Genomic DNA, 12787 nt, shown 5'->3' with positions numbered 1-12787 from the left:
TTGTGAAGATGACTACTCTACGTGTGCTTTTTGCTCTCACTGTTGTATTGGACTTAGAGCTGAACCAAATGGATATAAAAACAGCTTTCTTGCATGGTGACATTGATGAGGAAATTTACCGGCAGTGGTACAAAAAGTTTGACGCTTTTATGCTATCTCATGAGTCATGAGGTTACATGCAGCCATGCAGATCATTGCTTGTACATGAAAAAGGATACAGATGGCAGCCCCATCATACTTGTTTTGTATGTGGATGATATGTTACTAGCTGGGAAAAGGAAGACTAGCTTGGATGCTCTAAAAAATCAGTTGAAATCAGCTTTCTACATGAAAGATTTGGTGAATGTAGAGCATATTTTGGGTATGAGGATTCGCAAAGATAGAATGCAGAAATTGCTGTTTTTATCTCAAGAAAAGTACATTGAAAAGGTATTGGACAGATTTAACATGGTTGAAGCTAAGCCTTTTGGGGTACCCTTACCTCCTTACCTTAAGCTTAGTAAAGCCAATAGCCCAAAAGATGACGTGGAAGCAACTGTTATGAAGGGAGTCCCTTATGCATCAGCTTGTGGCTCTCTTATGTATGCTATGGTTGCTACTCGTCCAGACATTACTCATGCAGTGGGAGTTGTTAGCAGGTTCATGTCAAATCCTGGCAAAACACATTGGGAGGTTGTCAAGTGTATTCTTCGATATCTAAAGGGTACACAAAGAAAGTGTATTTGCTATGGGCAGGGTGCACTTAGTTTGTAGGTGTCTCTCTTAGTTTTAATTTTTTAATTTAAACTTTTTTTAATTAAACATTTTAAAATCTTTTTTAATTTAAAATTATTTGAACATAATTTTTCACACAATGAGATAAAATAAGAGAGAGAGAGAGAGAGAGAGAGAGAGAGAGAGAGAGAGAGAGAGAGTGTGAGTGAGTGAGTGAGTGAGTGAGTGAGAGAGATAAAAGAAGAAGAAGAAGAATGATAAAAAGAAGAAGACGGAGAGAAAAGGGGGAGAAAGAGAAAAGAGAATAGTCTTTTTTTAATTAAACATTTTCCTTCTCCCCCTCCCTCCTCTCTCTCATGCGTAGGACGTAGGTTTTCTCTCTCTCTCTCATTAAACTTTTTAATGTAAACTTTTTGTTTAATTAAAATAAGGTTCCTCTCTCTCTTTTTCTTTTTTTTTTGCTCTTTGTATATATATATATATATATATATATATATATATATATATATATATATATATATATATACACACACATCACAACTCTATAGAAACAGAATTTGTATCATTTTTCATTAATTTGTCTATATAATGATTTATTAAATTTGTTTTCTTTGCACTAATTAGATATAAAGAAAAGTGCATTGGAGCTGGCCACTGATGAGTGGTCACAGGTTATGGTGGACCCACGCGGTGGGTTAGAGAAAAGATAGATCACACTTTCACCTATATGGCCCGATTGGACGCATGTGACCAGAACTTACGCATATCAGGGTTAGACTCGCACACAGAAAGGATTGATGCCTTGAAGTGTGGGCTAGATCCGCCAGAACAGACAGTTACAATCAACAAGATGGCATGATCATGAAATGCTTGTACAAAGTGCATGTGTGGGTTGAAAGCTTGAAATGCACATTTCTTTGCATAGGAAAGTCACATGAAGATTCTGATACCGTTTTTGCGATGTACATGGAAAAAGCTTTCATATGTCACCCATATTGGGGGGTCCCTAAATTTTAGGAGATCCCTAAATTTTAGGAGCCTCGAATTAGCCTAAAAATGCTAGTCCTAAAAAAATAGGGATGTCATTCTAAAAATAGTAAATTCTGTACTCTGACTGTGCTTACTAAATTTGATTGTTTCTATTCTTGATAGTATTCAGCCCAAAAAGGAAGGCTATAGAGAAGAGACAAATGTCAAGACACTTGTCACACAAGTTTCCAAGTGTCCCACCACTTGTCACATCTCATGACATGTGGCTGGACACTTGTCTTGTGCTACTCCACTTTCCCCTTTTGTACTAGCTCTTCCTTCTCCTAAAAATAAGAGGTCGTTTTTCTTCATTCAGCATCATTTTTCTTTGCTGTAAACTCATGTACAACACCCACAGATAGCGAGAAACTTGCCCCATCCATCCCCATCATCATCCCCCACTTCTCCATTATCAAATTCCTCCATATTCCCTCTTCTATCACTGCTGTTTTACAGGACAGCAAGCCTGTAAATTCATTACAGTACCTCCTTCTCGAGCTCTTTCTTTCATTTTAGCAACAAGAAGCAAGCCCTATCCATGTATTGCTGATCAATGATGGAGAAAGGCTGTTTTCCCCTCTTTCTTCTCTCATACTGTAAAGAAATCAGTTCTTATCATCGCATAATAGATAATGCATGTGTGTTTGTACATCTTTGCATGATCTTGTGAGAGTGAGAATTACTTCTCCTCACTCTCAGGTTGATTGTAACTGAGCTCTTCCCTAAGGGACTTGGGTTGAGCAGAAATACATTCCTTCGGGGGGGGGTTTTGCCCATCTTCAACCCTCAATCTAACCCTCAATCTTGTCTCCATTACTTTTACATTTTCATGGCTGTAATTTTGTGAGTAATTTTCATTTTCAGCTTAAGTGTTCATTCTCTTTTATATTAAATCTCGAAAACAAGCGAAAATCATAATTGTTAAGCATACTACGTTGTTCGGGGCGTTTACAGTAGGGCTATTGTGATGTAGACATTGGAGGTGACTTGGACACTCATAGGTCCACCAGCGGGTATGTCTTTACAGTTGCTGGTGGGGCTATTTCTTGGTGTTCCAGGTTGCAGAACATCGTCGCATTGAGTACTACTGAAGCTGAATACATATCAGCTACTGAAGCTTCTAAGGAAGCTATATGGTTGAGCAAACTTGCAGAGGATCTTGGCATGTCTGTGGGTATTGTAGTTTTGGGATGTGATAGCCAAAGTGCTGTGTATCTGGCTAAGAATGCCATGTATCATTCATGCACAAAGCATATAGATGTGTGATATCACTTTATTAGATAGATTGTGGAAGATGGTCAAATCACATTGACCAAGATCAAAACACATGACAACCTTGCATATGTTCTCACTAAAAGTCTAAGCAAAGCTTAGCATGAGCTTTGCATACGACTAGTGGGTGTTGGTTAGAGGTTCACTTCGGACCTTTAAGTGGGAGGTTGTTGGGATAAAGGCCTGTTTGACCTCTGTGTAAAGTACACGCACATTATTTAATTGTACATGTGAATGCATCCTTATGTGCCCTAAGTATAAATACATTTTATTCTTTGTGTACCAACACATTTTTGGTACATCAAAATCAATCGTACTTTCACTCTCTCTCTTTGACTCTTGCCGTGACTCTCACACTCGAACTGCTACTGCACATCCCCAGCTGAGCTCTCCAACAACACACACACACGCACACACCCAATGTGCGAATCATAGTCAAGTGATAGGTAGGACGGGACCCTTGGGATGTTGGGATGCTGTCCTCGTAAAGATCTGTGATAGGACGCGTCACTTACAAAGTGACATCACTTTAGCATGTATCACAAAGTGATGGAATAGGGATGTAAAATGTGACGGGATGCTTGTTTGTGACGGATTTGGGGCGGGTGACAGACCCATCATCATCATCATCATCTTCCCCCTTCTCACTTCTGTCATCATTGTCAAAATCCTTATCCTCTTCCTCATTGTCTTGTTCTTCTTCAGTAGTCCCTTCCATGGTGATTGGTCCCTTTCAAGGTTGGCAGGGCCTTGTCTATTGAGACTGTTTTAGAACTGTTTGAGGGGCAAACTAGGGCCTTATCTCAGAGGGTCTTGAAACACAATCCCTATCAAGGCTGGCAGGGCCTTGTTTATTGAGACTGTTTCAGAACTGTTTGAGTATTGTTGCCTTGTCTACTAAAACTATTTCAAACCCCTCAAAACAGCTAGGCCCTTGACTATTGAGACTGTTTCAAGACCCTTTGAGAGCTGATGTTCTTTTGGTGGCTTTTGATTTTCATAGCCTAGTCCACTAGTTCTTAGACATAATTCTTTGCATATTGCAAGAAGCTGGTTCCAAGCTTGGCTACAATTGTTGACGTTATGCCTTTCTATGTTACTTTGATGATCCACATTCTGAATTTCAAAGTTAAGGAAAAAAATTGTTAATCTTTTAAACACTTTGAATTTTTTAATGCTGTCCCGGACCCCTGTCCCCATCACCATCCCCATCCCCTGTCTCTTGTAACTGTGGCGTGAATCCTTCTATACATATGTGCACACATTTTAGTTTTTGCAAGTATATCATGCATTCCAAGAAAGTTACTAAGCAATAATTTCAGATTTCTCCATTCTGCATGGATTGTCATTTATGACAATTTAGATTTCTAATGCATAGATTTCTGGTTCCATGCACTTTCTTCCTGCATAATGCACTTTAGAACTTCTCCTATGTGTCCCCATCTCCACATCTGCAGTCTCCATCCTTTTTCTTACCCTTGTCCCCATTCTCACCCCTGGTCCCCTCTGTCTTTTCTCAGGGTCCATGGTCTCGGAGTGGATGCAAAGCACACTATCTTTCAAAATAAAGGATTATGAAATTTTCATAGGCTATCATTGTTTGCATGATCTTTCTAGATGGCTTGTATATTATGTTGCACAATCCCTTTTCAAAGAAAAGATGAAAGGATTATGCTGCTTAAATATGCAATCATCACGTCTTCAGTTCTTGGAAATTGGATTATGCTGCTTTACGTATGCAATCGTCATGTCTTCAGTTTGGAGTCTGGACAGCCAATCATCATGTCTTCAGTTTTTTGGAAAAACATCATGCTGCTTTAAGTATGCAATCATTATGTCTTCAGTTTGGAGTCTGGACAGCTTGCATATTGCATTGCATACATTCTCCTCCCACTTTGATGTGCTTGAGCACTTATTTGATTGTTAAGAGAGAGTAATTCTGTCTCTCATAGCACAGTGGCTTTTCTGGCTTTCCCTGGCAAGGCATGTTCTATTCAGGTTTCAGTCAACCTAAGGCACCTTTGGCAGTCTTCAGTTACTTATTCAACTAAATGGCATCATCTTATGTGTGTATTCAGTTTTCAGTCAAGTTCTTATTGGCAGTCTCTGCAGACATGTGCTTGATGTCCTTATGTACTTACTACTTTTGAATGTAGTATTTCTAACATTTCCTCGAGGGTGGGAAAGGCACAAGGAAAAGGGGGAGCAGGGGGTTTGTGTTTTTGTTTGGGCTACAAAGTTTGGGTTTCAAGCTGAGCGACTTCCTTTTTCCCCTCGAACCTTACAGGCAGAATCTCGAGATTTTGAAGAGTATCAAATTCGTATGGCATATTCAAGGAATGAAGGTCTTTTCTTTAAAAGTTTGTACAAAGCTCCAAGAACTTTATTGTATCGTTCTGCTTCATCAATGAACAAGGTTGAAAACGTAAGGCAAACTTACCATCTTTTTTATCTTCAATACTAATTAGACACTTCTATCTGTTGATGCTCCTAAAAACCTAGATTTTGGCTTGTCTGAATGTTCATAACTGACTCTTTTAGTTGTTTCTTGCGCTGAATGGAACATGCATACTATTTATGTCTGTTCCAAAAATCTAAATAGATCATATCATAGTGCTGAAGCTATAGCTGATCGACTTGCAGGGATAATCTTTGAGACAACGTGTTTTGATGTTTAGTTTCACTACAGTCATTCTTTTAGCATTTAAATGAGAACTTATACTTGCTCTCTTTTTTTTTTTTTTGGTGTGTTTCTAGTCCCAGTCCGTCAAGTCAAAGATAAGTGAGCCCATGCAGAAGTTTAAGTGCCTACAAGATCACAGTAACTCTATACTGATATTAAAGTGGAAGATGTGTGAAAAATTATGAGAGAAGAAGTGGGATGCCATTGAGATAATTTGGAAACATCAAATGGTACATTTTAAGTAAAACACCAAAAAGCTATATACTATGAACTGAGATTTTGAATCTATATGACATTGTTGGGAGAGATTTAAAACCCCACATTGATTACCTAGACACTGTGCGGGCCACCAGAGGCTTCCTTTAGATTGACAGTCTTGCATACAAATCATTGAGCACAGCACACGTGGGGCCAGCCATCAGGTGGCTGAAATTAAGAGCTCATTCATTGGTGGTCAAGAACACCAATTACCTTGTTGTCTTGCCTCTGTTTGCTTTACAAATTCATGAGAGCTCTCCTCAGAAAGTAGACTCACCTTGGAGATGAAAGAGATTCAAAATATGGTTTACATTGTGCAAAGAAAGGATTTGTTTGATGCAACTACAGCCATTATGGATGGAATTTAGAGATCCTTTCACACGGAATAGATTCAAACAAATATTGGGTAGTGTATAATTCCAGTTTAAGGTTAGCTGAAAAAGACATGCTGCTACCTTTAGGAAAAATCTATGCGGACCACTTTGTTGATTTTGGGACTATGTATATGAACAATCCCTAGCCAGATGGAAGCTATAGTCCATTCAAAGCTCTGCCTGCATGCGCACATCAAAGCTGTCAGGTGAGTGTGAATTTTGATCTTGGTCCATGAGTACCTTCCCCACGCTTAAGTTTGCCAACTCTTTTAGCAATCATGGCAGTACAATCCTTATCCTCTGAGCAATCCTCTGAGCAATCTTTTGTTTTGCATGTTAGATATACTAAGCTGCGGGATGGCTTCACAAGTGATGTTGGTTCATCTCCATGATGGAATCTTGGCAATCATAACAGCTACAGTCCTTACTAGTTGAACAAGCCAACTATTAATTGGAAGAACACCCATCAGTCGAGATCTAAAAGATGTATGAAATCTTCTAAGGATGTCAATTGTCCTTGACCTACTGTGTAAGTCCTAGTAGAGCTTCTTGTCAATTCAAAACTTCTCTTCAGGGTCTTCATTGCTGATCATTATTTAGCCAGTTCCTTTGTTGTACAGATGTTGGGTGGAATAAACTTCTTGCAGTAATGAGTGCTCACTGCTATTAACTCTCTGTAGAGGTATCTCTAAGGATGTCAAACTACCCCCTGATCATATTCTACCATGTGAACTAGAAACACTTTTGCTCGGAAAATCTCCGTACCGCCTTCAAATACGAGGGGGAACTCCAAGCCTGCTAAATGGGGCCATCCACCAGGGAAAAAAGGGGTTGTGCGGCCACATCATGTGAATAACCCCTCCATATAACAAATCTGTCCTAGCATCTACTCCTCATTTCTAATCATGGGGGCTCCAAATGATAGACTTCCCAAGGATCTTTGCAATGCAAGATGCGATCCTGGAGCAATGGAGTTTGAAGAATGTCTAATTATCAAGAAGTTGTGAAGAAGGGATGTTTGCAGGGGAGAGCAAGGAGCTTCTGCAAACAGCCATTCGAGGACAGATACCACTCCCCTTCTAGTGTGGCAAGGAGTTTGCGACACCTGCCCAATATAATGGCTTCCATATCGATTTTGTACGTGATAAACTTTTAACAACCAATTTGCTTACTAGACTGAATTTCTGAGCCAATATTTTGTCCTGCATAGCTCTAATATCCTGAGCTGTTTACAAGTGCATTCCTACCTCATGTTGGGAATAAAGGCCTCCTGCCCTTTAAATGTGCTCGGGTGTGAACACACCCTTAGCACTTGTACTTACACATATATATCTATCTAAAAACCTAAAGGTACACACTCGTCATTGTACCTGAAAACGGGCTCACTCTCTACTCTACTCTCTCTCTCTCTCTCTCTCTCTCTCTCTCTCTCTCTCTTTGGCTCTCACTGCGCGTAGGACAGTCTATCTCGATCTTCGTGCCTAATCGGCCCCTACAAACTCGTATCAGAGCCATCAGGTTTTGTGCGCTTCCCGAGATCTGACAAGACCAGCAGACAACTGGAGTTCTTGACGTCCTGTGTGTTGGGCTGAGGCAGAAGGCAACGTGTGGCGTCAGGCAGGCGCAGATTGCCAAAGGTTCAGGCGGGCTGGACAGGCAACAGCAACTGTTGAAGAGTAGTCGCAGGCGAGCTGACGGACGGCGTCTGCAAGTCAGTTGACTTGTGCAGAAACGTGATGGGTAGTAGTCGGCGAGATTGGTCACGGCGGGCAGTTGTCAGTGGGGTGTTGACCAGCGGGCACTGACGAGACGCAATGGCAGGTGCGCGACGGACGGAACCATCAGCAGGGCTCACGACGCACAATTGATGGGTCAACAGGCCCGTCATTCATTTTTTTTCTTCTTCAAAATTTTTGAAAGGCCTCTCCCCCTATCGAGGGTTCACGTGTTGGAGGCATAGACCTCAGATTTGTGCCAAATTGAGCCAGAAATTTGGGGCTTTTTTCGAATTTGGGGATCTCAATGCAAAATTGGACAATTTGACTCAGAAATTGCAAAGTCGGTGCACATTTGCTCGGGAATTTTGGGGCTTTTCACATTTTAGTGAAATTCTTTCAATTTCACTGAAATTAGTGCACACAGGACTTGGAAAATTTGGGGATTTGTCCAAATTTGATGCGAGCAAGATGCAACAGTGATATATGTCTCGGAAATTGCAGGAATTTGTGACAATTTGTCCTCGAGATTTGGGGCTTTTAATGTGCATGTGGAAATTGAGCTGAAATTTACCCAATTTCTCGACATTGATGCACATTGGACCCTGTGCAATTTGGGGCTTTTGTAGTTTGGGCAAAATTTGTGCAGCATTTGGTCATTTTACGTACATGCAGGTTGAATTCCATGCAATTTGGACATCAACACTTGGTAAAATTTGGGGGTTTTGCTGAAATTGCTCTATTTTGGCAAAATTGGACTGGTCTATGCATGACAGAGAAAATGCAGATGTGTGATTGATGCTTTGAGTACAAAATTTTGGGGCTTTTAACCGTTCATGTCAAATTTTATGCCCGTGGGTACATGTGCAACAGAAATTGCAGCTGAAATTTTGGGATCCCTCATGTAATGTGATGCACATGCCCTTGGAACAGCTATCAGTTGGATAATGCTGTAGCACATGGTTTGGTGCTTCTGAAAATTTAATTACAGATCTGAAATTTGTGCTTCTACGTGGTCATTTATTGCTGATTGGTACTTGTTTTTACCTTGGTCACTTGGGTGACAGTTTGGGCCTGCATTTACTGGTTTTTTGGTCACATTTGGGCTGAAAATCATGGCTGGCAGCAATGACAACAGTAATCTGATGCACATAAAGAAGCTTGAAGGCGCACATAATTTTGCAGTTTGGCAAAAGCAGTGCTACAATATCCTGTTAGAAAAGAGAAGCAGGCGAAGCCAATCAAAACCAAAGGGGCAAAGCCCGCAGACATAGATCAAGATGATTGAGATGAGTTAAATGAGCTTGCACGCTTAACCATAGAGCTATCGATTTCTGATGCCTTGCTCTTCAACATTGAAGGTTTGGATTCTGCATATGCTAGATTGGAAGAATTGTATGCGCAAGAGGTAAGGGCTTCAATAGCAAGGAGCGATGCAGATTTCCGTAAGTAGCTTTGGCGCACTAGAAAGTAGTTCTACCACATTAGGAAGTGACATTGCTATATTGGTAATTCAAACATTGAGGCGGGTGTTGGGATACAAAAGACTAGTAAGGAGCTAGCTTGGTGGTGTCTTTGGATTTATCCACCAAAGTGTAATGGATTGGAAGCAGCTCTTAATACCTAAGTGAGATCTAAATCTTTGATATTTGAGGAGTTTTGTGCATCATGAGTTGTAGCTTAAAGCTCGAGGAAATATGAGTGGAGATGTTGTAGGATGGTTTCTCTACCAAAAGTGATGGTGATAAAAAGGAAAAGGGTGGTAAGAAAAAGTTTCAAGGAGAATGTTTCTATTGCAAGAACCTAGGACGTGCAATTGCAGATTGTCATGTCAATAAGATATATGAAAATAATGATACCATAAAAAGTAAAGGGAAGAAAAGGACTAATATGGTTGAACAACTAGTATGACCCAAAGTCCTCTTACAACCACTACTAGAGTGGACATAATTAAACTTTGACATAAAAGATTTAGTCGCGTTGGGCTTGTAGTGTCAAAGGAGATGCATAAGCAAGGTATGATTACTTACCTATCTATAGTGAGACTCAAATGAAGAAACCATATGAAGCTTGTATGATAGGTAAGTAAGAGAGAAAGATATTTCCACAAGAGAGCAAGAATAGAGAAAAGGCTTATCTAGAGTTGGTGCATCTTGACTTATGCGGTAATAACCTAGACAAGCCTGGAGAGAATATTCTTATTTCATATTGATCGTCCATGACTACGATAGAAAGATATAGATGTACGTACTTCATGATGAGGCTCAATCTTTTTGGCAAGTTTAAAGAATGACTAAGACTTGCTGAAAATAAAATAGGGGAAAATGTGAAGAAATAACAGTTGGTGGTGGTGAGTTCAACGGAAACGAGTTTGAAGTCTTGTGTAAGAGCAAAGAGGTCAAGCGTCAATTGACAATGCTTGACACATCTTAGTAGAGTGGTGTTGTTGAATGCTAGAATTGCACCATTGTGAAAATGGCAAAATGTATGTTTAAGGGCAAGGAATTGCGTATCTAGTTTTGGGCTGGAATTGTTGATATTGCAATCTGTATTCTCGATTGAAGCTATACAAATGCTCTCAAGGGAAAAACACCTTATGTAGCCTACACTGGTAAAAAACCATTTGTCTCACACTTCTAAACTTTTGGATGTGAATGCTTGGCATGCGTTCGAGATAGGTAGGAACAAGTTAAAATAAAAAAGCATAAAATGTATCTTCTTTGCTTATAGTGATAAGCAAAAGGCTTACAAATTGTATGACCAAGAGGTAGAGAGGATTGTAGAAGCCATGATGTGGTGTTTAAGAAATATCCACATAAAGTGGAAGAAAATGCAAGTTTTTCCACTTTATCAAGTGAAGAAGTCGTCCACTATGAACCTATCTCAAGAGCTATTCCTATCCTTAAGAATGTGAAAGCATTGTCTTTAGATGATGGAAAGAAAGTTCACCAATTTGCTATCATGCCATCGGAAGAGCCATTGTTGTGATGCGTAGAGCAATTCTATTATTGAAAAGAAATAATCCTATGTCTATATTTTTTGAGGAGAAAATAGATGGACCAAGGAGGTTAAAGGGAATAGAAGAGCAAAGAAAGGCTTTTGTCCATGTAGTCAAGATGACCTTGATGGCTGAGATTATGAGAGAAGTAAAGAAACTAGCTAACTTAGAAGAAGCACTTGTAGATCTCGCATGGAGATCAGCTATGGAAGTTGAGTACGATAGCATATTAAAGAATGATACTTGGGAGCTAGTAGATTGGTAGCTAAGAGGAAGGTTATTGATACCAAGTGGGCTTGGAAGGTAAAGTACAAGGCTAATGGAACCTTAGAAGAGTACAAAGCTCTATTGGTTGCATAGGAATTTTCATATGCTGAATGGTTTGATTTTCAAGAATCATTTACTCCAATTGCTAGAATGACTACTATTCACATAAAACTTTTAGTTGGCACTCATAAGAAGTGGCTAGTTTAACAAATAGATGTTAAATCAACATTTCTGAATGGTGACCTCAAGGAGGAGGTATATGTTGCTTAGCCACCAAGATTTGAGGCCTGCATTCCAAGAACAAAGTTTGTAAGTTGGAACATGCATTGTATGGCTGAAACAAGCCCCTAGATCATGGTACTAAGGGATAAATAAGTTATTTTAAGCTTAAAATTCAAAATTTGTGCCTTAGATGCTAACTTATATGTTTATAGGGATGGTGAAAATTTTGTAGTGATTGTCTTATATGTGGACAATCTTCTTATTATTGGTGACTCTGAGGATATTCATTAGACTCGTAAGGCTTTGATCTTTGAGTTTGAATGTTAGACTTAGGCTTGCTGCATTGTTGTTTGGGAATTGAAGATTGGCAAGAGCTAGGAAAAATCTTCATCTCCTAGAAAAAGTATGCATGGGAGATCTTGAAAGCATTTGGCATGACCAATTGCAAGGAAATAGCTACACCTATGGAGACCAATGCAAAGTTATTCATTGAGGATATATTAGGACTAGTAGACATTGGGAGGTACAGGAGGTCGGTCAATAGTCTCATCTATTTGTGCAACACTAGGCTAGATATTATAATCTTGCTATTGGGGTTTTGAGCAGGTTCTCAAAGTTCAAGCAAACCAGTCATTGGAAAGTTGGGATGTGGATGCTTAGATACTTGAAGGAACTCTCGACTATGGTATTGCATATAATTCTAGAACTTTTTTTGGTAGGGGATTGTGACTCAGACTGGGTAGAGACACTGATTCTAGAAGTCAGTTTTTGGTTATTGTTTTTTTTGATTTTAGAAAATTTCTCTTGAATTAATACTACATTGTCTTTGACTGAACTAGAGTACAAGGCAGCTTGTTTTGCTGTATGCAAAGCAGTATGGTTAAGGAGGATCTTGTGGTATATGGGAGTGCATGATGGAGAACCAATTGTGCTAAGATGTGTCATACCCATTGGTGGACATTGAGGGGGGTATTAGATATGCTCAATACCCTGCCCTTGAAAGGTGCCACCAATGATCCATGGTGCTCAAAGTTGTAAGTCCCCCATCATGAGGAGAAGCGATGTGTGAGCCTGGACATTGGTTGGGTTGTGACTTGTATGCTAGATAAGGCTATGTGATTGGATGACAAAAAGGTGACCGTTGGGGGTTTAACCTTTGGATTAGATAGAGTAGTTAAGCTAGCAACAACTTAAGGCACATTACATCGCGTTGCAAGGTGTGGGAGTTATTAGGGATCCTTATTTCGGGGTCCAC

At 39.8% G+C, this 12787-nt stretch overlaps 1 protein-coding gene across 5 annotated transcripts in view; it reads left to right on the top strand.

Annotated features, from left to right (window-relative positions):
• The window catches only part of LOC148013720 (uncharacterized), a 30813-nt gene that overhangs the window by 13911 nt on the left and 4115 nt on the right, over positions 1-12787 (top strand). For all 5 annotated transcript variants that reach the window (XM_087668052.1, XM_087668054.1, XM_087668053.1 and 2 more), the window contains one exon: positions 5303-5440. In XM_087668052.1, the coding sequence (XP_087524178.1) occupies positions 5303-5440 (138 nt within the window). The remainder of the gene's footprint in view (positions 1-5302; positions 5441-12787) is intronic.

This window comes from Lygodium microphyllum, chromosome 26 (assembly GCF_053477565.2).
Source record: "Lygodium microphyllum isolate KBCC chromosome 26, Lygodium_microphyllum_v1.1.10, whole genome shotgun sequence".
Classification (NCBI taxonomy): domain Eukaryota; kingdom Viridiplantae; phylum Streptophyta; class Polypodiopsida; order Schizaeales; family Lygodiaceae; genus Lygodium; species Lygodium microphyllum.
The sequence above is the reverse complement of the archived record's forward strand: the minus strand, read 5'-3'. Positions and strand labels throughout refer to the sequence as shown.